We start from the raw sequence: 25,655 nt of genomic DNA, 5'->3' as shown, positions 1-25,655 counted from the left end.
AACGCTTATATTAGCTTCTAACACAAATAAGTTCGTTTGCAAGTACGAATATGTCCCAATTCTGAGAATTCTATTCAGGTGGTATCGATCAATAAAGTGTTTACAGTTTTCTTAAAATACAACGAACATATTTACTTTTTTTGGTTTAATTATATAGTCTAGTGGGGCTAATCTTTTCAATGTGCAACCAAGCTTATAGGTTTTTAAAATATATCATGTTATTATCATCGTTTACATCGTCGAAGTATCAAAGGTTTCTAGCTTTCACATAATAATTTAAAAATAAAAAGTCACGAAAAATTCGCTGGTCAGTCAACCCGTTAACGGTTGCAAATGCACGATCCGATTAGCTGCATACGGTGGACGCTGATAGACTTTTGCGCTGCACGATTGCATAATCTGGATTTTCCACCCTCTCTCGCAACTCTCTGGGTTTTACCCACAACTTGCTCCAAGTAGGCCCGTCGCGAGATCGCTATCGAATCGTTTCTTTCGGAAAGTTGCTGGAAAATCGGTCAACCAACACGAGTCAAATAAGTCGCTAACAAAGCAAGACATTCATAATTAATAATGTGTATTAGGTAATCGCAGAAGCTTGATTTATTACTGAAAAGAGTACGTTTCAAATACCTCCTTATAATGTACAGATGAGTCTAAAAAAAGTGAAATTTTATTACAATCGCTAAGAGATTCAATTTTTACCAATCTATATTAGAACATCTATATTAGAATATAGTTAGCTATTTGGGATATCGAATTAAAATCAATCGCGTAAATAATTACTTTTTATTATTAAAATTAAACTAACATTGAATGAAATAGAGAAAGATCTTTCCAAATACTCGACATTATATATTACATATTACGAATTACGTTTTGAGTATCGTTCGTTATTCTTGACGCGCCGCCCAGCTAACGGGTGAAATGAGTTTCGTTAACGTAGGAGAAAGCAGGATATGAATTTTCACTTTCCGTTTCGATCGCACGGGGGGCAAAGAGGTGATGGGAGACGTCGATAGGTACCATGGTCAAACTTCTCGTGTTACGAAAAGGATATGTATTTTGATATTGCTTGCTGTTCCGACATGAAACAAATTTATCGATGCACGGTACAAAAATGATCACGGATGAGAGAGAAAGCTTGTACCCTGTAGATGGTACGCCAGGTTCTTGGTGAATGACGATTCGCGGAATCAGTAGGTAATGCGATAGCCGTGTTGTTCGATGGAGTAGCTGGAAGGTGCCGCTACCAGCTCGAGTGGCGCAGGAGCTGGTACTGCATAGGCGTAGGCGGAAACCTAAAACAAACGATAGTTCGTCAGTTGGAGGCACAAAGCTCATTTGCAATTACGATATTCGAAATTTTTCAGCTGTCTGCATTGCAGTACGATGTTCTTTTGGAGGAGACGAAACTTTCTACGCAAATAAATTTTTTTAGGGAACCATAACAACGATCCATTCCATTTACGACTTTGTTCAGATAGTTCGATCGTAATAAAATTTGATCTTGAAGAATCTGAGGCGTAGATTATAAGATTTTTAATCGATTCCTCCAGTCTTGTAAGTACTGTTTGCAGACGAGATGTTGGCAAGTAATCCCCTCCACTGTTCAGAGGCGTGGTTCTTGGTCGACTTGCCCAATAACAACCAAGAACCTAAGAAGTGGAGGGGACTGTGCGACTCCCCGTCGTTTACTTTGTCATCATCTCGTCCCCCAACAGTACATACGTAACGAAAAGCAAACTAATAATCCTGTAGAGGTCTTGTATACGAACAATCGCCAAATGAGGACAGAGTTATCTGTGTCTCGCCTCGTTGGTCAAGGTACAAACCTGGAGAGGCGAAAGGAGAGGCGTCGCGGCGGCTAGGGGCGTCGCTAGGGGCGCGATTATAGGCGTCAGTTTCGCGGTCGAGGCTGGCGTTTTGATTTCAGACACCAGGGATAGCGCCTTTGGTGAAGAGGCTGGGGATCGCGCGGGCGGCGAGGCGAATTCCGCTGCGACGGCCGCCGACGACGGTGCTTGTTGTGCAGCGTCCACAGGCAACGCAGACAGCAAGGAGGGTGCTGGGGACGAGCTGGCCAGTGGAGCAGGTTCCGGGGACTCCGACGGCGAAGCTGGAGCGGCGCAAGCAGTGCCGAGCACGGCTGCCAGGAAAATCTACGAAAGAGGCGCGAGATCGACTTTGTTATTCGGGAAATCCGTGTAACCCGCGAAGAAAGAAAAATATGGAGATGTTGGAATTTATGGGATATCGGTAAGCTGTACTCACGTATCCAATCATGACGATTCCGCGATTTCTGCTTGCACGGCTTGAAACGCACCTCTATTTCTGAACGAGGATCGAGTCGGACCTCTCGTACTTATAGAGATCCTGAGGGTGCTGTAAAAAGAAAACTCGTCCTCGTTCGCGGGACCAGTGGTCCCGTCCCGGCACATCGTTGCATTCTTCGTCCAGGGGCGGGACTTGCCGCGTTACCCCGCTCCACCTTCAGTCGACGATGAGATAGAAAATCTCGAGAAATTTTTTCCCCCGCGGCATTCCGACGATCGTAAAAATCTTTGGAAATGCTGAATCGTCCGGCAAAACAGCACGCGGGATTTCAATCGCGCGCATAAAATTTCGCGCTGCATGGCGGCTTCGATTCGTAGGATTTTTGGAAAAATTGGATACCTCGCTGAATTAGATTCCACAGAAATCGTTAATAAAGAAGAGGTATTCTAGTCCCGAGTTCCATTATTTTGGTCTTTTTAGGAATTTTTTTTCAATAAGAAAAGTATAGATTTTTAAATTTTGACATCTTACGTACATATTTATTTAGTAGTACGCATGGTTTGCCTTTTTTTTATTCAAATAAACTTTTACATACAGGATATCTCAATATCGATGATATAACCAAAAAAAGGGTGAATAAACAAATCGAAAACGAGGAATGAAAATTTTTCATTTGAGGCTTCGTTTTCGAGATAATTAAATTTGAAAATTCATCGGACGCGCGTACGATCGAGAGCAGCTCTGATATGTCTGCCCACCACCTACTGTTTCTACTTATGCTAAAGTCCAAGTACTCCGTTGCACTTATGCGCGAGTATTCGATTTGGTGTGCGAATATTCACGATAAAAACTAAATTATATAAATTAATATAAAATTTATATTATATTACCAAGTACACGATGGAAAAATCACTGAAAAATAAGCCAATCAAATACATAGTTTACCTAACTTTCTCAAGTAAACGACCAACTATTGAATTGAATTTATTTTTATTAATAGACTGTACTGTGTATGTGTTAGTAGATTGTATCTGTTTTAATCACATAATAAATATCATACTTTCCAAGGAAGCGTTGAGTGCCATTATTAATCCAATCATAATAAAACTTGTAATTACTTCATGATTAGCATTAAACGAGTCAATCGTGTCTGAATAACCGCTATCATTAATCACTGGCTAGATCTCGGGGTTAATCATGGTAATAATTCAAACTACGTTTCGCCCAGCTCCACCTTACACGTATATAAAAGGTTTATCCCGCGTGCAAAATAAATATCTAAAACAAGATGGTCGTTTAAATCGGATTCCCACCGGAACATCTCGATGTCTAGTTAATCCTTATCGAACGTTGCAAAGAGTAAAAGCATTATCGGTGGCTTCCCGTGCAAAACATGGTGTCGGTAACCCCGCAAGAGGAGGCAAGGGCGTGCCTGTTTGGATGACAAAAATCGAGTTGACGATTATAACCGGTTCCCGGTTCGACGCAAATATGTACATTGCTCGTCCCTACGTTCGACTCCAAGTAATTTTCCGACGACACGATCGTTGGAACGCGTCCCGAGCGTGTACATATTTTTCTCGTCGCAGGAAGTCTACTTTCATTAGACCACCGCCCCTGGTTTTCCAATATTTTCGAAATTACTTTATATTCCACGTTACTTTAAACGAACAGTGAAATAAATAGAAGTAATGGGTAATCGTAGGGTGAGTTTTGAATTAATGGAAATTATGTTAACCCTTTGTACTCCGGGGAGTCTTTATTAATATGAACGATTAGCAATGCTAAACGCAATTCTATAATGTGACTTCTAAAAATAAAAGAATATTCTTTTTGGCTAAATTTGTATTATCATAAAGGAAACTCGAATCGAGCTATGCACTATGTCGCCATAGCGGCGTCCAGTGGAGTGCAAAGAGTTATTACTATGACGACACATCCCACACTCGCCAGCAGAGGTCTATGTTCTCTCACAAATACTCAACTATTGAATATCCCTTATGAAAATGAGGTTTTTCAAACTGTTCCCTCGAACACTAACACATGAAGTAGACACAAAAATCACTCCATCCTAACATAACCAGACACTAATACTCATTTTCAATGGAGGTTTTAGGCCCCAGCCCAAGGTACTGCAGCCTCCCAGGAAAAAAGGACCAAAAAAAACCATTGAATGTCTCGAGCATCTGAGACAAGACCTGCTTGGGTTGTCTTACTGATGTGAGTCTACAATAGCAAGCTGCCATATTTCCATACAATTCACCTAGGGGTAAGTTATGGCAATTGGAAAGAGAATGTGCCAAGAGAAACAAAGAGTAAGTCGACCTATTTGCTAAGTGCCAACTTACCCAGCCAGTGAACAATGCTTACAGTCACAGAACTCGATAAGTATCATTTTAAATTGCAATGATACGAACTTAAATCTATCGCCGATCCCAGCGAGTCAGTAAGAAAAGGAAGGTGAAATCGAAGAGACAATAAATGGCAACGTTGATTTGAGAATGGATAAATTTTATTCGTGATGATTAGTCGACAGCATCGGGTCGCGATCGTTGGTCATCGCGTTTGGCGAGGTCGTGGTCGGGTAAGGATCGACTAGAGCGGCTTGGAGACAAGATGGCCGGTCCGTTTTGATTCAGTATGTGTAGGCAGCGGCGGCTACGATCGGGCTGTGAGCGTAGACGGTCGCGGCCGGTGCAGCTGCGACGATCGGAGCGGAAGTCTTGACCAAGGCGGCGGTGGCTACCGGAGCGATGGGCGCAGCGTGGATGTAGGGTGCTGTGGCGATCAGCGGGCTCTTCACGCTGACTTTGTAGGTGTTGGCGTAGCTGGTGGCGACAGGAACGGTGTGGGCCACGGCGAGGGGCGCCGCGGCGACCACCGGGGCTGGTGCAGCCAGGAAACCTGGCGTTGGTGCAGCCACGGCGCAGGCCAACAGAGCGAACAAGGCGACGAGTTTGTACATGGTAGCTGACAGGGTTGATGCTTCTCACACGAAACTTGGATACTTAGCAACTGAGATCGCTGAGAGTCGAATGATGCTCGACCAGCTGAGCGGGTGCGCTTTTATTCCTCGATTCTGACCTCTCCCACCAGCACGCGGTCTTGAATCGAACGGGCGTGCTCGAGCCCGCTTCATTTCGCCACCTCTGTTACATTACGTCCCCGACCGAAACGAGATTCGTTTCGTCCACTTCGCCGTTCCCTTCCACCCATCGGACGCTGGACGCGTTCAGGGTCCTTTCGTCGTGTCGTTTCCATCTCCGTACCCGGGGAGTACATTGTCAAGGACCGTGATCGGATCCAGGCTCCTTCGGATCCGCGTGCAATGTACCCGAAAGGCCCTTCGCCTCTCTTTGTACGGTACGCCCAGGTCATTGCCGACAGCACCGTTCCTATAAGGAATTCAGAGCAATGTCGATGGCGCAGGAAACAGTGCTGTACGAGCACTCGTCGAAATTCCAATCGAAATTCAGTTTTTCAAAGTTTCATATTCGCCCCTCGACGTACGATTTAATTTGAAATTATTTTTCAAACGTGTACTATTTAATTTTGTTTCAATTTGTTCGTGCCAGGAATGGCCAAAAAATGTATTGATTTTAGTATACATAAGGCTTGATGGCGAATCTTGACATCAAGAACTTGTTACGAGTCAGACTCGTTGTACGACAAGCGATTAATTTGTCCCTGTGGTTTTCTGTCGAAGTGCACCGAGGGAATTATCTGGAAAATAGAGTAATAATTAATCTTAAGATATCACGGTACTCATTACCATGCACACGCTGTAAAATTTAATTTTACTTGGTATTATAGAATTTTTACTTTCTTGCCCAAAATTGCATTAAATTAAAAACATATTGTGAACGAAAATCGAATTAAAATTATCCAAAAATGCTAGAAAATAAAACGCACTATTAACTCCTAAAATAGAATTAGATATTTTTCTACGTATGTATAAGCAGAAAAATATATTCCTCTCCGTCCAAGCAAGTTTTAGTCAGAAACAACTGTTAGATACGAATGTTTGCATATATGAAAACTTAAATTGACAGACAGGCACAAACGTTTGAACACATCAAAAATTTAATCGACAGATCTATATTCAATCATGGTCAGATCCCAACATCGTATACATAGGTGCAAACGTTTGTACATATCGAAATTTAAATTGACAGATCTATATTCAATTACGATACGTGTAACCCATACGTAATAGGTCACATGAGTCGCTATGAAATGGCGGTACTAGTCAATAGACAGTCTCCAGAGGGTCTAATTACTTACGACTATTGTACCTCGAAAATAATGAATTGAGTAGGCCTTTCGAAACTGATAGCGATAGCTAATTATTTACTCGTCGTCAGATATCCTAAGTGCAGGCAGAGGTGGGCAAAATGCAATCAGATTACATTTACCACGATACGATTAGACGTAATTATACAGGAATTACGATCCAATTGCAGTGTGATTATAATTGCAAATCTTTAAAGTTGAAAGTAGAAATTGACGAGTCAAAGTTTGGGAAGAGAAAGTTGGACACCGAGTGGATCGTTCTTGCGTTTTTTGGGTGGTTTTGAGCGGGGAACCGGCCACGTATGTATTTATAGTTTCAGTCTCACTTTTTACTCCAACAATGAAACATCGAACAAAGAGTTACCGGACTCGGTAATTATTAAAAGGCGTATAATTGCTCGAGGAACAATGGTTTCTAAGATTTATTAGTTAATCATAGTCAGCGCTTCAAAGACCCCGATACCGAAACACGTACAATCGCAATTGAGAGTTCTTGGAGGCGTGCCAACGAAAGCGCAAGTAGCAAGAAAACGCTCCTTTTGCAAGACGATGTTATTAAATACATACTTTGAAAGAGGAGAATCCCCTGATTGAATTTTGGAAATTATTTTCACAAATGGACAATCGAGCACTGCAACCCCTTTTTCGTTCAACAACTCCCACGCAACTTTTCGACAAAGCCATTATAAAACTCCTTTGATTTTTCTATGAAATGCTATTCGATACTATTTTTAGTATATTGATATTTCCGAATTCGTTAGCCACTAAAAAATATTTCCAACGTACAAAACGAGTGATAATTTATCAGACGTGTCCTGAATCGATTTTCGTGTTTCTCCTACCAAGTTACAAATTTTATTCTCGTCGGTTTAAAAATAACGTCACGAGTTTCTGGGACGACTAATTTGTGAGATAGTAAATAAATAAGAATAATAGAATTAAATTTATACTATTTATATTGCCACGTTAAGCGAGACCATCCAAGCAGTGTTCGTCAAGGTACAATTAAAAATCAATGAATAATTAAAAACGTTGGAATTCTGGTATTTTTATTTATTTCTTTCGTTTTTAAGGAATATGCTCGATCGTGGGTATTTTCTAGAGTGGCATTCGGTGCCTCGTTCGGCCCGATCGAAGATCCCCAGTGTCAGTAACCGCGCGAACCGTCGTCTTCGGTCAAGCACTCGAGTTCTAGTCGTTCTAGTTCTCGAAAACTTGGTCCCGTAAAGATGAGCGCACCGTTCAATCGATCGACCGATTACATAGCGTCTATAACGGGCAAACGACACTCGTATTTCGAGATAACTCCAGTTAGTTAACCGACCGACTGACTGTACGTTAATTAATAAACGCGATTCCTATCCGGTAATCCGGTCTCCGTATTTCTACGATAACGTAACACTCTTGTACTCGTTGATGTTAATGCCGATACCGATAACGTTACGTTATACCTCGTGTTTACCTCGACCAACCACGCGATTGTGTAACAATTAGTAATCCATTTTAACGCCCATTTTGGCATATCGGGACGCGTCGTGGCGCATACCGACGCGACCCGTCTAGGAAGGACGAGTCGGTGAAGCAAACCGAGGGGGCATTGTGACACTCTTTTGCGAAACCAAAGATGCTAACGCTTGATTTCCTGCACGCATAGCGATCGTGCTCGAAGAGAACTCGAATATCTGAATCTAGTTTGTCGGGAAAGCAATTTTCAAATATTTTTTCAAACATACAGCTTCAAACCTGTTTTTAATTTTTATATATGATACGATGGATTCTGGGTTTCATTCCGAATCAGTTAAATTTAAAATTCGTGTATGGCGATATATTCTATGAAAATTAAAAAAAATCAGAATTTGTCAAATTTCATTGAACGCAGTCGATCAATCAAATTTTTGAATTTCTGTTTTAACATTTAATCGAATGATTCCTGAGTCCCTTAGAATATTTTAAAAAATCGATGTCTTCAACTCTAGATACAGGAATACTTTTGATATTATTTAAAAAAAACAGCTAATTAATTTCACTGTCAGATCAACACCATGCAATATTCCGCAAGGTTAAAATTTTATTTAATTTATTTCCCTCGATACCTCAACATGTGAATTTTTCCAGTTCCAGTCGAAGTATGGGGAATATTACAAAACCTAATCTTCGTTTTGAGTAAGAGTCGTTGGAATCCAAGTCCCTTTTCCGTAAATAGTTGTCCAATTTTTTGTGAATAAAGAAAACTAGTACGTAAAGCGAATACTTGGTTTTAACAGTAATATATCATCGAAATGTACGTGGATTACGAAGTAAACTTAATGAATTTCAGTAAAATGTAGTTTGTTCCGCAATCTCCTGACATCGTTGCTCTTCTAGAAACGTGGTTGGATGATAAAATAGGTAATTACGAACCTGGACTCGCCGGTTATAATATATATCATCGCTGCAGGTCATAGGTCATTGGTGAATTTGCCAGAAGCGGGGGTAGCCTTATTACTACTGGAAACATGGTTTCATTGTTCCAAAGTAAAATTATCTTTTCACAATATCGAACGAGTATTTATGAACGTCGATTTTAGTGTTTTGTCTGCAATATTTGGGGCTGTATATATATAGGGTATCCCAAATTTTAACATCCAAGTTGTGGCCAAAAAATGTTCTATAAATATATGTCGTTTAGAGCCTTACTCAAAAGTTATAATAGTTTACTTTTAAATAAAAAATATCGTAACACTTTCGATAACCACAAATACTAAATAGTAATAATTATTATTTCGTATTAGTGTCATAATTTTTGAATAAAACTACACGTAAACGATATACGTTTGCAAGATATTTGTGCCTTATTTAGATCCCAAGAATATATTGACAAAGTTTGACCATTAAAATCTGAGACACCCCTTACGTAACCCCTGCATTTCTGGCGTTTCTATTACCATCTCTATGACTATTGTTCAACTGCACTGGAAACGATGGAACATTTTCCCAATACGTACACGTACGTTTTGGATAATTATAATCTACTGCACGCTGATAGGCTTCTAAATCAGTCTTAACGTTATCTTGTTTTACATTCTCGAACTCATCTGCAGACGAGTCTTTGACAATCGATAATACTGCATGAAATCTTAACTATGGCAACCTAACACCGAAAACTAAATTTATAATCCATGAATCGCTTTGCTCGATTTGTTCCTTAGCAACGATATTTTTACAAAAGTCTATTTAAATATATTTGTGTGTTTAAATTAATTTGCAACGATATGTTTTATTCTATCCTCTCTGCTGATCCGATGTTGGATCATTATGATCCTCGTAATGTAAATTTGCATAATTACTCCAGACAATTTATACATAATATTTATTATGTCTTTAAGCCCAGAGATTATCCGAGTATTTTCGATCATTTTAGTACGATCCCCTGGAATAATCCATTATTTAACTTGAGGCTACATTTACCTATTGATTTTCTCTGTATACATCTTTATATAGCCACCGATTTATATTATTAAGTCTTAAAAATACACCGAACGACGCCCGACCGAATCAATTTAATTAATTAGTAATAAAAACCGTTCTCATAAAGCTTTCAAGAGAACGGATTCGCGTGGTTATTTTTTATATATCGCAGTTTCATTCCACCACGGCCTCCGTGAATTCGTTTTAATAAATTATTGACTGGTGATTTTCCTGTTTGTTGGTAAACCTGTTTGATAACGCCTGTATTTAAAATTTTAAAAAATTGTCAAAAATTTGTTAACGAACAAATAGGTGGTATAACGTGCTTAATTTTCCAGTGTTTCACACTAATTTCAGAATACGAATGCAATGGTATTGATATAAAATTAAAAAAAAAATGTGTTGATACGATCGATCGCGTTATATCGATTTTTAAATTGCTACTATAGGCTTTAACGAATGCTTTTTTGGTTTAACAGTTACTTATCCAGTCGCGCTCGAGTCGTAAAAATTGTAAACGTATCGTCAGCTCCAAATATGGCGTCGATGTTCCTCAAGGTTCTCACCTTGGATCGCTACTCTTTAATATTTTTAATAACGACGTTGCTGATATGTTTACCAATAGCCAGTTCTCGTTATTTACCGATGACCTTAAAACATAAGAAAATAACCCGTTTATCAGGATACTATTAAATTTAAAAGTGATTTACCGCGGTAGAATAATTCGTACCAGTTTGCGGATCTAGATGATCGAGTTGACAAAGTTACAATGGAAATTCGAAATTTCGAGGATTCGAGGATTCGTAAACCCTTGAGAATTCTAAATAAAAATAGGAACATCGAAGTTTCGATGTTTCGTAAACGAATAAAGAAACTGCTTTTAAAATTTAGATAATAAATTTCCCTAATAACAATTCAATTTTGTTTTAAATTAACTTACGAACCTCCGTGGAGCGTAGATTAGCAGCTGACCTCGTATTTTTGCTTAAAATAATGAATGGCTTAATTATTGACGCACCCCTTTCAGATGTAATTACACTTTAAGCTCCCAAACCTTAACCCTCGTTGAAATACCTGTGCTTCACAATACGAGACTTTTATCTCGTTACAGCTCTTGTGATCCAATTAATCCTATATTATATCTGCAAACTCCTACGAGGAATTTACGAACCTTTTCCTGCATTATTATTGACGAGGAAGCCAGAAGCGTGTGATTAACTTAAAAAATTCAACAGCCGCGACGTGCGTTTCACGTCTATTGAAATTTCTTGATCGAAAAGCTACCATTTCTTTTTTTATCGTACTTTTTCTGTATTCAAAGTGTTAATTCCCCTCGATGTTAAGAGTAACAATAATGAGTTAATAGTAATGATATTTTATGATTACCATCTTCTAGTATGATATAAATTAATAGGTAAAATAGAATAAAATAAAATATTCATTCATCTATACCAAACTAGAACTCAGAAAGAGAATCACAGAAAATGGTGGGAACTGTGGGGCTATTCGAATAATTTAATATTTAACAAAAAGTGCACTTATGCAAAAGGTGTATAATTATTTGACTCGTACGCGAGTTTACGACTGCTATAAAAAGTTTGAGGCGGATCCGGATGACATTAACGACAATAATAATTGCCTAGGTCAGAAAACAGGTTAAAAAGTCACCAAAGAAGTGTTTGAAACGATCAGAAAACATAATTTATCGCATTTTAATCGAGCACTTAAAACTTAAAAGCTATAGGACATCGCTGAATAAAACGTCGAAGAAGTATCGAAAAACAAAGGAGATAATTTTGAAAGGCAAAGACAATTTGCTTTTTCTTTCATTTGTCATTGATTGACCGGGCATTTCGTAGCAAGGCCGTGGTTTCATACTTCGAGCATGTCTCTTTGTTCTTTGGCGAACATTCTCTAAGAGGATATATCGTCTCGTTATTCGATTTCTACATTTCTCGTATTCTTTGTCTTCCCCGTACCGAAACGTATACGTTTTGATCGACGATATCGGTCGATCGCTGGAGGTCGATCGACGAAAAAAGAAGATCCGGTTCAAGATCGACGATAGCCGCGAGCTCAGCAACGCCCAAATCCGGAAGGCCTTGAACCGTCGGATATCGCGCAAACGCTTTCGGATTACGACACGAAACCAGGAAAGCCGACCAGTTCACGCAGAAGGGGGATGCTTTGCTATAAAAGAGCTCGAAAGTCGTCCAGTGCAGAATCACTCGTGGCTTATAGCGCCTCCGAGCACCGAGTAAGCAGGGATAAACAGTACAGTGATTGGCGTTTCAACGAGAGGACCGCACGAACACTGAATCCTTGAATCCCAATTTACCGAGTTCGAAAGTAAAATCGAAACAAACGATTCCAAAAGAATCGATGGTCTGAAAATAAATTAAATTCATTAACAACAAAAATTAGAAATTCACCGGACCAAGACTTGGCCACTATTGGCGTGTAATAATAGACAATACAAAATTTAAAAAAGGACTAATCACAGAAGGAATACGGTATAAAATTATTTGATAAAAATAGAGATATTTTACTGGTTATTACACACGTGTGAATTCTGAACAATGTAATGGTTCACATAGAATACAGAAATGATAGGAACAAACAGTAAAATTTATAATAGAATTTTTGCTAAGCATTTAAATGATTTATATGGTATATCACATATTGCTTATCACTATGCTTTTTCTCTGATAAGCATTCTACTTTTAGCACTTTCTAATTCAAAAATTTTCAATCGTCAAAGTCGAGGTGCTTCCTTTGTTAGAGCTTTTCTTCGAATTTGGGAGTCAAAATAGTATCTTTAGACGCTCGAACCGGACTCAAATCAAATTTCTATCGTCACGGAACGGCGAGTGACAAACTATTCGTTGCATTCAGAGCAAGAAAGTGTATAAAATTTGAAATTTATGCGTCCTCAACCGTAATCGCAACAGCTCCAGTCGTTGGCCAGTTTCCAGGGATTCTCTCTCATACGCAACATGACGTTGCTCCACGCCCGATGACTATTGCGATTGTACGATTTCAATGCGCGCATAGTCGCCAACGACCGCGGGAAGATGAACGATTCATTCGTTTCGTACGATTTCTTCTGCATTCGCGAAACAAATTCTTCAAAGGGGGATTCGAATCTATAAACGACCTCGAATTGGACGATTCGTCGCAAACTTCTTGTTTCGCTCGTAGTTACGATGGAACTCCATTTGTCGATACCAAACTGATCAAAATAAATTTTCATCGGATACTATTCGGTTTCATTTTACATTGGAAATTACATTTCACATTTTGCAACACTTGGAAATGTATAAGACACTTCGAACATCGATCAATGATTGTTTTTTCTTAATTTTTGGTTTAAAATAAAAACGACCGATGATGAACGGTGTAAACAAACAGCCGCGAAGAAAAGAATCAAATGGAACGTGCCACGCCTATTTGGACCTTGATCTACTCTTTCAACCGTTTCGTATTCGTCTAGGTAACTTTTTCTTTTTGGCCTACAAAAAACGACTGTCTTCGCGTTACGCCTCCACGCGTTCGAACTTCATCGCACATTTGGCGATCGTGACTCGAATACATCGTTCAAACACTTTCAGAATAGGCTACATTTCGGTCTTTTTTGGAGAGGTACGAAGAGACGAAGTGAGAAGGCAATCGACCACGATATTTAATTAAAAATGAATTTTTCACGAATATAAAACCATTTAATAATTTGACCATATAAATAAATAGATTTTCAATCCACATTAAATCCTATACTACATCACGGTACAGTTTCTACTCAACAAACTTGTGAAATTTTTAACAAAGAACAATTACGATATTACAAAAAATTACAAAATAATAATTTGTAATCCAAGATAAAGATTATCGTCACATACTGCCATAATTCGTGGATAAAGGTATTTACGATACATGAAGGGAAACGTTTTAAATCACATTTTTTATTTTACAAAATAAAGTTTGCTGACGTTATTTAGAGTTCCCCTACAACTCACGAGAGGCTCTTGTCGTGAGCAAATTAAAAAATTTCGATCAATGGTCGTAAACGGAGGAGATCCCGTGTCCAAGCGTGTTAGCATAACCGATGTCGTACCCATTTCCGTATCCATATCCGTAACCGTTCCCATAGGCGTCTTTGTATCTGTATCCGTATCCCAAAGAGTCCGGGTACGAGAGGAGGGAACCATAACCGTGAGGGTAAGCAACGTAGCTGGAGGGCACATAACCGATCTTCGAGATCGGCGACGGTACGCTGTAGATCACTTTGCTTATCGGCGGCGATAGCGCCGCAATTTTGCTCGTAGGTGTCAACGCGACCTGCAAATTGCAATAATCCCGTTGCTAATAATATTAAATTTGCATCAGTTTTGGAACCAGAGTTGTAGCAAATGTTATTCATGGCGAACGAATACTAAGTTTAAATTCGTTCGATAATCAGTTTTTGCCCACGACTTCGAGAGTCGAGTTAGAATATCCAGTAATGGATTCTAATTTAGGAGTTATACGTAAACCGAAAATTAGTTTACGAATCGATTAAAAGTTTCATTTCATTAGTCATACATATTTGAACTTTCCATTGAATTATTTGTTTGTCGAAAATATGAATACTGCTTGACTTTTCGAGCGCTATTTTTAATATTCGTTTTAATGTCATTTGAATAGTGACGTATTGAAGTATTTAACCGTAATCACATTGCACGAGCACTGAGGGAAATATACTCACTTATGGTAAAAAGAAACTCAACGGTACAAGTCAAAAATAAAGAATTGATATGTATGATTTGATGATTACAATCATTTTTGGTGAAAAGTCATATACCCGAAATCCTACTCATTTCCTAGAAAAAAATTCGAGAAGGTGTGAAATTTTTCGACAAAATTAAAAAATTTCAAATCCTTTTAAAAAAATTATTTTCGGTTGCAGGGGTCAATTACAATAATTTTTTATGAATAGACCTACCCCCGAAATCCTACCCACTTTCTAGAAAAAAATTAATAGAAAGAAGTGAGAGCTTTTGTAGAGGGTTGTTTCGACTCCTAAACATAATAATTCGTATCTTATTTTAAGTATTTCTTATATTATTACATATTAAATGCATTCTGTAGTTTTTTGAGAATCGAAATAAATGAATAAACATCCACAATCTATCGATCACACAAAGCTCACCTTATAAGAGTTCGAATAGCTAGTGGCGATGGGGGCTGCTGGCTGGACGAACGTAACACGGGGTGCTGCAGCCACCGCGAGACCATGATTGAGTCCGTAGCCACCGTATCCATAATTCTCATAGCCTGTGTACACACCTGCTGAAGCATAGGCTACTCCAGCAAGGAACACCAACTGCCAAACGTGTATTTCGTGTGAACTCGTGTAATAAATTTAAATCTTATATGGATGGGGGGTAGTTTCACTTACCAGTTTAAAGTACATGTTCGGTGCTTCTTAATAAATTCCTATTTTGGCGGATGCAAACTATCGAGAGAATCGACTAGACGATCTCGTACCTCGTAGACGTTTTATATATTCCTCTGGTCCACTCCCTCTCAACGTTACCTCGACCATGTGGTTTTCTCTAGCGATTTCTTCGTTCCTTCCGATCTCGAGAGAATGGCGGAAACAGGGGGAAAAAACTGTGTTTCTTCTCGCGTCGGCAAGGTTACAGCTTCATCGATGTTTGGGGGAAGGTGTGATTAGTCTAACGGAGTACGCGCTGCATCCAAGCTGCAATACGTGCGAACGACCTTGTCGTAGCTAACAGTAGGCGAACCTACGACTCCTAAGGAGGACAAGAGCACAGTCTCGAACAACGCGATACAAATAGACGATAATAAAGTATCGTTTTTACTGTGAGAAATTTCCTCTCCTCGCGTTGGGAATCCTTGAGAACGCGTTGGGTACGTCAGCTAGAAGAAATCTCGCGCAGTCTCTCGACCGGCAACCGGGGCCTACGTTTTCCACAGTAATTATGCACAGTGCTGCGTGTCTGCGATCTTGTCCGTTCGCGCTCCGTCGACCACAGAACAGATTAACCTCTGACGGGGACCTCGACCGATCGAATGTAGAACGTGCCAGCGAAGAATCGCTGACCATCTCGACCGTAACGATACCGATATATCGTCTTCTGGCGCTGCATCGTTAGCGGAGGAAGGCGAGAAAGATCGTAGGAAGGCAGAAAGGGAAAGTAAGACTCGTCAATTAATAAGGCCTCCTATCAGACCCCGACTTCAACGAAGGGGCATTGGATAGTCGATCGAGCGCTTGCGAGAGAGACGTGAGCGTGGCCCTCTGGCGGCGAGCACGGGAGGTGACGAAACGCTCGATGGCCCGCGACGGTCATGACCGCTGGAGAACGCCAGGGAATCGTTCTTCACCTGTGTTGTGTGCCAACGCCAGAGTATTCAGGTGAGAATAACTCACGCGCGAGAAAGTATACGCGGCACGTTCCGTTTCACGGCGCGAAACTTGTTCCTTTAAATCAACGTTTCGCAACCTTTCTCGATCTAACGCCACTTTACGAAATCTTTCACCATTCTACGTACCAAGAGGTTGAAAAGGTTTCGAAAATGTACTATCGTACGGGGGACTGGACCAATCAGCAAATTAAATTAACCACGTTCTCACGAGAGACCCTGAGACTTGACGCTACCTTTTTGATCGAATTTTTTTGATCAATACGACTGGGTTTATCGAACGCGAACGTTGCAAAATTGATACAGTACTTATTTTAGAATACTGTGGTCGGTGGTCGAAATTCAAAAATGACATTGGTCTACAGATGATAGTCTAAACCAAAATAAAGCGAAAACAAATTTTGTCGACGTCTAATATGTGTGTTTTTGGAAAAATTCATTGATTTTTTTAGATATCATGACAAACATTCATCAAGACTCTTACTGTTTCCTTGAAAAATGACTAAATGCGCGAGACAAATTTTTAAATACTTGCTCTACAATAATACGATAATTCTTTATATAAAAACCGACGAGCTCGAAATACTCCCTGAACTGTATTATGATTGAATCGAGACAGTTTTCCGATATTTTCTCGAGACTCTTACCGGATTATTAAAAGAAACAAATAAATGCCCAGACATCCCAAAGGTCCATGTGAGGGTTGTCGCCCCTAAATATTGCCGCTTTAACGTCCCCTTGAAAGAATCTAATACGTTTGGGAAACGCTAGTTTAAACGGATGGAGGGGAACAACACGTTCCAGGTCGATTCCCTCCGACGATCCTTTCGAGTGTTATTCTCGTACGACCGATCGGTACCGACGAAATGAAATTAGAAGAATCGCCGGAAGAAAGGCACCCCGGTAAACGTATTTTCGTTTCGCCCTTACGAAGAGCTGAAATAAAAATAGTCGTTTCTTTATTTTATACGTAGTATATTGAGGCAACGAGGTCGCCAGGAAAACAACAAAGAATTAAAGTACGAACTTAAGCGATCTGCTTTTAACGGTACGATAACGCTGATAGAATGGCTAAGCAGGTGGGTGGACAGTTATAGGACATCGGAAACGTGTAGCGTGCGTGTGTGTCTGTGCGAATGAATCACGATCAATAAAAGTGAATGGTGGACAAAGAAAACGATCGATCCTGAATACAACGAGAGGAGTCAGAAAGCGATGCCCGTTTTCAAAAAGAACGATATCCGAGGCGTGATTCTCATCGGTGGAAATCGGTCTCACTGATTTTCACCCTCGCCCTCTTCCTCCTCGTCGAATTCGCCGCCCTCCTCGTCGGCGGTGGCCTCTTCGTACTGTTGGTATTCGGACACCAAGTCGTTCATGTTGCTCTCCGCCTCGGTGAACTCCATTTCGTCCATACCTTCTCCCGTGTACCAATGCAGGAAAGCCTTCCGCCTGAACATCGCGGTGAACTGCTCCGAAACTCTCTTGAACAGCTCCTGAAATCAATATGGTCGGTTAGATGTAGAATTCGATGAGTGTCGAGGAGTCATTCTACTTCAAAGCGTGTATTTTTAAGTCGAGTACAACTGTTTTTTTACCAAAATATCTCACACGTATTTGTTGACATTTGTGAGAAACAGGATCGAGTCGCCTGAAACTGGGAGTTGAAATATTTTTGAAATTACTGATTGCATCGAAACAGTCTTGCATTTTGCAGATAAAATTTGAATAGTTTCGAGGCGATCGTATTATTTATTTTTTATGTAATTAATATTTCTATATGTAGATTTTTTAAATGGAATCGTGTATGTTTCGAAAAAGCTTTGTTTTAAGAGATATTTTTATTTAAATGTTGTAGCAATACGTTCGGTTTAATTATTTTACTTAATGCTGATTTTGACCAAATTGGTAAATGGAAATCAACTTTAAAGCATTTAAAAAAATGATGAACTAATGGAGGATTACATAATTTTTCGAATAATTACATTGACATATATTAAATAAGGGTTAAATAATAATTGTAATTATAGAACAATGGTTGTTACCATTAGTGTGTTATATTATTTATCCATTGGAACGAAGCTTCACCCTGCTTTCAGCGTACAACTAACCTTGCATCGCAGATTTTTCGCCCCCGCGTCGATTTACCTGAATGGCTGTCGAGTTGCCAATGAAAGTCGCAGACATCTTCAATCCGCGAGGCGGGATATCGCATACGGCGGTTTTAACGTTGCTGGGTATCCATTCAACGAAGTAACTGCTGTTTTTATTTTGAATATTGAGCATCTGTTCGTCGACTTCCTTCATAGACATCCTCCCACGAAACACGGCCGCCACTGTCAAGTAACGACCGTGACGCGGATCACAGGCCGCCATCATGTTTTTCGCGTCGAACATTTGCTGCGTGAGCTCCGGAACCGTCAGAGCTCTATATTGCTGCGAACCTCTGTTTCCACGAAAATTATACACACGTGACAAAGGGAAAGTTGGGATTTCTTTACCTAAGGGTCACTTGTTAAATAAAAATAAAATATTCGATTACAGAATGAAATATTTCAGAATAGAGATATGGAATGGAGACGTCGACTGGAACGACCGAACCTTCTACTGTATATTTCACAAATAGTTCCTCAATCAAAATTATGTATTACTATTTCTTAAATTGTTAACACAAGTGACACTAAAGCAGATTATTAAAGAAAGAAAATAAATTTTAAAACTCATTCTTCGTTCATTATTTACACAATTAACTCATAAAATATCTTTGCTGAAAATTTATAAAATACTGTATAAAAGGCATAAAATATTATATTTTTTTAATGATTTTAATGGGAGATTCTAGAGGTCAAAATAAGACGAAAATCAAGAATACTAATTTGTTGATGAAGGCTTCGTTAAGAAGTTATTAACGTTTAAAGTTCCGCCCGTACTGAATTTTTTTCTAGAAAAGGAGTTGGATTTCGGGGGTAGGTCTATTCACCAAAAATGATTGTAATTGACACCCGCAACCGAAAAGAATTTTTTTAGAACGATTTGAAATTTTTTTTTTTCGTCGAAAAATTTAGGCACCTACCCCCTGTCGATTTTTCTTGAAAATTAGTTTTTGATTTTTAGTAATTTCGTTTGACGTCCTACAGAAAAGTTGTCTAATACTTTTTTGTAGGTACCCATGAGCTCTACTTCAGAAAAAAGTTTCATTGAAATATATTCACAATTGTAGGAGTTGTGGCTGTTTGAAAATTGGACCATTTTTATGGGGTTTTTCTCATTTTGCGGGATCAAGGACCAACTTTTCCAATATTTTTACGATTTGTAGATATTCTCCGTCAAAATACGCGTAGTTTGCTTTTTTAAACATTAAAATCGTCCAATCCGTTCAGAAGTTATGACGTTCTAAAGATTCGCATGAAAATTCGGGCACACATTTCTGGCCAGAAATTAGGTTTTCGGTAAGGAATTTTTTTCTCGAAACTGAGTAGGATTTCGGGGGCATATGTAATGACCAAAAATGATTGTAATTGCCCACTGTAACTAAATATAATTTTTTTAACATGATTTGAAATTTTTTAATTTTGTCGAAAAATTTCACACCTTCTCGAATTTTTTTCTCGAAACTGGTTAGGAAATCGAGGGTATTTCTATTCACCAAAAATGATTGTAATTGACCTCCGCAACCAAAAATAATTTTTCCAGGACGATTTGAAATTTTTGAATTTAATTCTTAATAACTTTTTAACGAAGCCTCCATCAACAAATTGATATTCTTGATTCTCGTCTTATGTTGGCCTCTAGAATCCCCCATTAAAATTCTTCTCAAGGGTGGCCGAACACCCTGCATATGCGGCCATTTGTCTGTGTATGAACGTAATACAACAAACCTGGACGTCAACGGTGCGAAACCGGGAATGAAAAAGTGCAATCGAGGAAAGGGCACCATATTTACAGCGAGCTTGCGTAGATCGGCGTTTAATTGGCCGGGAAATCTGAGACAGGTGGTCACGCCGCTGAGCGTCGCGCTCACCAAGTGATTCAAATCGCCATAAGTCGGCGTTGTTAACTTTAACGTGCGGAAACAAATATCGTAAAGGGCCTCGTTGTCGATGCAATAAGATTCGTCCGTGTTCTCCACCAACTGATGCACCGATAAAGTGCAGTTGTACGGTTCCACTACGGTATCAGACACCTGAGAAACAAGAAAACGTACCATTTTTGTAAATTATCTGATCTTTTCATCCGTAACAAGGTTCATCTATAAGAAAAAATGCATAATATATCTAACTAGTTCTTTTCAGAGCTTACAATAAACGCGTGGATTTATTAAAACAATTTTCTCCATTTATGAACGTGAATTATGAGAGCGACTCCCTGGTTCTGTGTAATTTTTCAAGGACCCACTATTCAAAAATATTTCTATTCAAAAAATTCTCGCTATGTACAATTACAAATTTGATACATTGTTATTAAGTCGTGAAACGAAATTGAACTCTAATAAAAAAAGGGGTTGGCATTTCTCGATTACCTTCGGCGAGGGTACCACGCTGAACGTCATCATAATTCTGTCCGGGTACTCTTCGCGAATCTTCGAAATTAACAAGGTCCCCATCCCAGCGCCAGTTCCACCCCCGAGCGAGTGAGTTAGCTGGAAACCCTGTAGGCAGTCGCAGCTTTCCGCTTCCTTGCGTACAACGTCGAGGACGGAATCGACGAGTTCGGCGCCTTCTGTGTAGTGACCTTTGGCCCAATTGTTCCCAGCGCCGCTTTGACCAAACACAAAATTGTCCGGTCGAAATATCTGACCGAACGGTCCCGATCGTACCGCGTCCATAGTCCCGGGCTCGAGGTCGACCAGAATCGCTCTAGGAACATACTTTCCCCCTGACGCTTCGTTATAGTAAACGTTTATGCGCTCCAGCTGAAGATCCGAGTCACCGTGATAAGTGCCAGTGGGATCGATACCGTGCTCGTCGGAGATCACCTCCCAAAACTATTAACAAACACATATTACACTTACACAGTGTCTAAATACGATCAATATATTTGCAAAAGATAACGTTTCTTTATAACATATTTAGAAAGGAAGTATTTATTATAAGATGGTGGCATGTTATGAAATGTTTGAAACAGAAGACACTTTTTATTACTTTTTACAAAGTGTCAGTTATACAAATTTTTTAAATCAAACTTATCTACCTCTTTAAAAGAATTTAAAGATTTTTAAAAAATACAAAATTTGTTAAATATATTTGAAAAATTCAAACGTTCAAGGTTCTTGCCCCCTCAAAATATTTTTAACGAAAACTAGCTTTCGTAAATTCAGTCTGGAAAAACCGAAGTCCACTTTCTTTATTGCTATTAGAAAATTTTTGAATATCGTTAATCTGATCGCGATACCTTTGCTCCTATTTGATTACCGCATTGGCCAGCTTGCAAATGGGCGATTTCACGCATTTTCCCAACAGTGTCCCTCCTCCTGATGCGCTTCCCAAAATTCTGCCAACGGTTTTCGATGCACTCTCTACTCTAGCTTCTCTTATTCCAACCACCGTTTTTACGACTCGATTTCGAACGATTTTATACGATTCTTGAATACTGATTTCTACCTATATCGGATACGAGAGTTCCGAAATGGAGGATCCGTCTCGAGCGTACGTACAAAAACGAAGATCAACAAGTCGTCGTTTGTTCTTCGGTTGCCTTGGATATTTTGTTTCGACAATCGCGCTCGACTGCCACTGGAAATCGTTTCGGGTCAAAGGATGGAGCGAAATGTTTTTAAGCATCGAATAAACGCTTTTTATTTTGCGTTTTCCCATTCTGTCTCTCTATAGCGAATAAAATGCCGTTTTTCACGTTGCGTTTCTATAATACAATAGAACGGAAGCGCGTCGTTTCGACCAGAGATGGTATTTAAACACAAAATAAAAATCGTTGCGTTACTTGTGGAGCAACAATCGAGTCGAAATTGTAGAATAAAATATTTCGCTATGAACAAATAAAAATTTGACCTAACTCAAACCATTTTAAAGATTCAAGATAAAATTAAATATATACTGCATAAAAATTTTGTAGATTTGTACCTAAACCATTTCAAAGATCGAGAACTCTACTTTAATTACCTATAATTTACTTTTTAAAAGACATTACTGAAACATGCAATAAAATTAAGTTGCACGAATTTAGTTTCCCTATACAAAGAGATAAGATAAACCACTGTAAAACTTTTGTTTTGTTAGACTTCTATTAGGCCAGTAGAATATGATATTCTTCTAAAATGGCGGGTGAAAGAAATCCATGAACGAAAGAGAGGTTTGCAGGTTAGACGTGTTTTATTTCGTTTTTGTCATCGGTAAAATAAAGATCCAAAATAGTGCCGATTTCGTAGGATCGAACGCCGGAGAATGGAAACCGGAAACACCGGGGGGACGATCGTGCATCAGACGGTTTCGCAGAAGGTGACCAGGCTCCGAGAGAAGAAAAGATTGTATCGAAGGTTGGTCGATTGTTTTGCAGCTGCGACGTTCGAACGTAACCGGATGTTTCGCGACGTTCGTCCTCGAGGTGGTTGTTCGCGAATGGGTACAGGTTTCAGCGTCTGCCGGCGATGAGTGCCGCGGCAGGAAGGCCCGAATAGGCGTAATGGGCGACGGGGGCAGCATGGGCGACCACGGGACTGGCGTAGTACGGTGCAGCGTACGCATGATTAATAGCGTGTGCGTTGTAGCTGCTCGCGTAAGTCCCCACCGTCAATGCAGCTGGAATGGGCGCTGCGTACGCCGCTGGGACCGCCGCTGGGACTGCCGCTGGCAACAAACCGGCCGAGCAGGCGGCGAACAAACCGGCGAAAAGAACCTTAAAACAGAAAAAAAATGTCCAAAATTAGTGTAGAGTTCGAAAAAATACTCCTTTGCCCGGAACAAAGCCATCCATGTTCGACATCGATGCAGCCCGTCTGAGATTTTCGGCTGTCGAACGACTTACCAAGATTTGAGCGACAGACATGTTTGCTAGTGGTTGTCTTGGAAGTGGTTCGAGTGGACCTCTATCGAAACTGTGATACCATGAGGATTAACTAGACCTCTTTTATAGGTGGTTTCGCCCGAGAAATATACTCCCACTACGAGCACTGGGGGGCAACGCAACAACGGTTCAAGGCACGATGCGACAGGAACACGCTTCTGAATACCGGATTACTTCTGCTTGTTTTAGGCCACGCCCGCGTTTGCCACTTTCATCGGTAGGTCTATGGCCGAATCTATAGTTCGAGATGTTGGTCTACCGCGGATAGATCAGAGGAACCGATAGGAATAACCAGGATACGCGAATAGAAATACTAAAAACGTTAAAATTGCGTCGTTAGTTGGTAAGAATGCTCTCAGAATATTCGTATGATCTTTTTCGTGGGAGTACAAACTTGGGTAAACGGTGAAAGTTCACTATTTATAATGTTTCTTTGCGTTATACTTTCTTTGAATTTTTCTTTTAAATTTCAAATGTCTCAAAAATGTCGGTGGTGATATAGTTCTGCTGCAAAATACTTATGTCATTGTTATATTTTGCAAATAAATGTTACGTTCGCCCTCGTTTCGCCTGGTTTGCGTAACGCTATGAATATTTAGATATTAATTAATACTCTGAAACTCTCGAAAATTATAGCAGTGCTATAGTTATGTTCCGACACTGTATAAAGTTGGCGTTTGAAGGTTACGTGAATGTTAGACCGGTTCAACGTTGCAAAATTCAAGGCTGGCGACGTTTCGCTAGAAAATAAATCAAGGGGAAGGCCGGAAAATTAACAATTATGTTTTGAGGAATATCATTGAAGAAAATTCACAAGTAATAAGAAGAACAGTCTCGATCGAAAGTAAATCTGAGCTAAAAAATTCTTGATAAAACATATGATTTAATTAATTAAACCATAAGTAAATTAAAAATTCGCTTCGATACTAGAATAATTTCGTTTTAACTGGAGCCACTTCCGGTGCAACCTTTATGAGTCACACGATGGCACGATGTCACATTTAGTTACTCGACTTTGATGTGTGATCGAAAGTCACGATTTTGTAGGATCAGGGTGAAAAATTTTCTTTTGCAACCCTTCCTAGATCGTAATCTGTGAAAAACAGTGGTTTAAACTAAAATTACCAATTTGTGAACCACCAATGTCCATTCCATCGATTGGAAAACTTCACCTTTACTTTATTTTTCTATCAAATCCGTATAAAGTGGCTTAAATTTGGAAACGTTGATATATCGATCTGCATAGGATCACGTTGACGAGGAAATTTAAAATTTCGTTCCGCAAACAGTTTTCCCCTTTGCATTCCACGGTCGCTGCTATCGCTGGAACGAATTGACGAAATAAATAAATAAAATTTAAATCGCAGGCAGCTCTCGGTTTACGAACAAGTTCCGTTTCAAGAAGTGGTACGCTATATGTATTTCGCATTCTTCAGCTTGTAAAATACGTACGTATCGTATACGTTAGTAGCCATTTCCAAGGATAAATACCATGTATGTGAAAAATGTCCAGTGAACTGTGTAGTACGTTTTATTATGTGGACACGATTCCATATACGAACATTCATAACTACCAAAAAAGTCGTTTATACGATTTGTCTTTTTTTGGAAGGTGTTTCTATTTAAAATTCCTTACTTTCAGGGTTGGATCAAAGTATTTTGAGGTCCTAGGCTTGGGAAATAATTGAAGGCCATCTTACTGTTCGCTAACAAAATTTAAAATAAATTTTCGTTTAAAATTCTTTAAATTAAAATGTCTCGAATTTATTTCTTTCGTAACTAGGATTAATTGTTTATCTGCTTTAAATGTTCTAAGATATAATACGTAGAGTATGTAATGTAAATTTAGACAAAAAATTGACGTGGACATTTGTTGAACTTTTAGGGAAATAGTGAATGGGAGTAAGACAATGATACAGGTCGTTAATATAGGGTGGATCACAGAAACCTGGGGATTTTTAAAGTACAATAGGTTGATAATGCTGACATTTAGACGGAAAGCGGACACATTGTGCGCTTGCATAACGGGCGCCATTTTAGTGACAATGGAATGGACTGCTGTACGTCGTGCGTTCCTGTTGGAAACTTTTTTCAAAAATGGCCACTCGGTTGTCATTACACAGTCATTAATCTGACGTCATTTCAAACGTCATTTCAACATTACGGTACTATTCCTAGCAGAAATAAAATTTCGC

The 25,655-nt window shown here is 39.4% G+C and overlaps 5 protein-coding genes across 5 annotated transcripts; all 5 read right to left on the bottom strand.

Moving 5' to 3' along the window:
- Positions 1-1,095: 1,095 nt before the first annotated feature.
- On the bottom strand, positions 1,096-2,320 carry LOC143343941 (uncharacterized). The gene is made up of 3 exons (XM_076769372.1): positions 2,272-2,320; positions 1,833-2,159; positions 1,096-1,298 (listed from the first exon to the last, which is right to left on the bottom strand). Exons 1-3 carry the CDS (start codon positions 2,281-2,283, stop codon positions 1,194-1,196), a joined length of 444 nt encoding a protein of 147 aa, XP_076625487.1. The 5' UTR covers positions 2,284-2,320; the 3' UTR covers positions 1,096-1,193.
- A 2,561-nt stretch (positions 2,321-4,881) lies between these two features.
- LOC143343768 (uncharacterized) lies at positions 4,882-5,279 on the bottom strand. Its single transcript, XM_076768992.1, has one exon. It carries the CDS (start codon positions 5,237-5,239, stop codon positions 4,910-4,912), a length of 330 nt encoding a protein of 109 aa, XP_076625107.1. The 5' UTR covers positions 5,240-5,279; the 3' UTR covers positions 4,882-4,909.
- Positions 5,280-14,064: 8,785 nt separating this feature from the next.
- On the bottom strand, positions 14,065-15,463 carry LOC143343508 (uncharacterized). Its single transcript, XM_076768476.1, has 3 exons — positions 15,449-15,463; positions 15,200-15,373; positions 14,065-14,349 (listed from the first exon to the last, which is right to left on the bottom strand). The coding sequence occupies exons 1-3, from the start codon at positions 15,461-15,463 to the stop codon at positions 14,065-14,067; spliced, it is 474 nt and encodes a 157-aa protein (XP_076624591.1).
- A 2,254-nt stretch (positions 15,464-17,717) lies between these two features.
- LOC143343465 (tubulin beta chain) lies at positions 17,718-21,891 on the bottom strand. Its single transcript, XM_076768398.1, has 5 exons — positions 21,835-21,891; positions 20,963-21,427; positions 20,322-20,626; positions 18,592-18,889; positions 17,718-17,939 (listed from the first exon to the last, which is right to left on the bottom strand). The coding sequence occupies exons 1-5, from the start codon at positions 21,889-21,891 to the stop codon at positions 17,718-17,720; spliced, it is 1,347 nt and encodes a 448-aa protein (XP_076624513.1).
- Positions 21,892-22,819: 928 nt separating this feature from the next.
- LOC143343467 (uncharacterized) lies at positions 22,820-23,480 on the bottom strand. Its single transcript, XM_076768400.1, has 2 exons — positions 23,422-23,480; positions 22,820-23,292 (listed from the first exon to the last, which is right to left on the bottom strand). The coding sequence occupies exons 1-2, from the start codon at positions 23,440-23,442 to the stop codon at positions 23,029-23,031; spliced, it is 285 nt and encodes a 94-aa protein (XP_076624515.1). The 5' UTR covers positions 23,443-23,480; the 3' UTR covers positions 22,820-23,028.
- Positions 23,481-25,655: the final 2,175 nt, after the last annotated feature.

The sequence above is a fragment of the Colletes latitarsis genome, chromosome 7 (assembly GCF_051014445.1).
Source record: "Colletes latitarsis isolate SP2378_abdomen chromosome 7, iyColLati1, whole genome shotgun sequence".
In the NCBI taxonomy this organism is placed as follows: Eukaryota; Metazoa; Arthropoda; class Insecta; order Hymenoptera; family Colletidae; genus Colletes; species Colletes latitarsis.
This window is presented reverse-complemented; position numbering and strand designations above follow the sequence as displayed.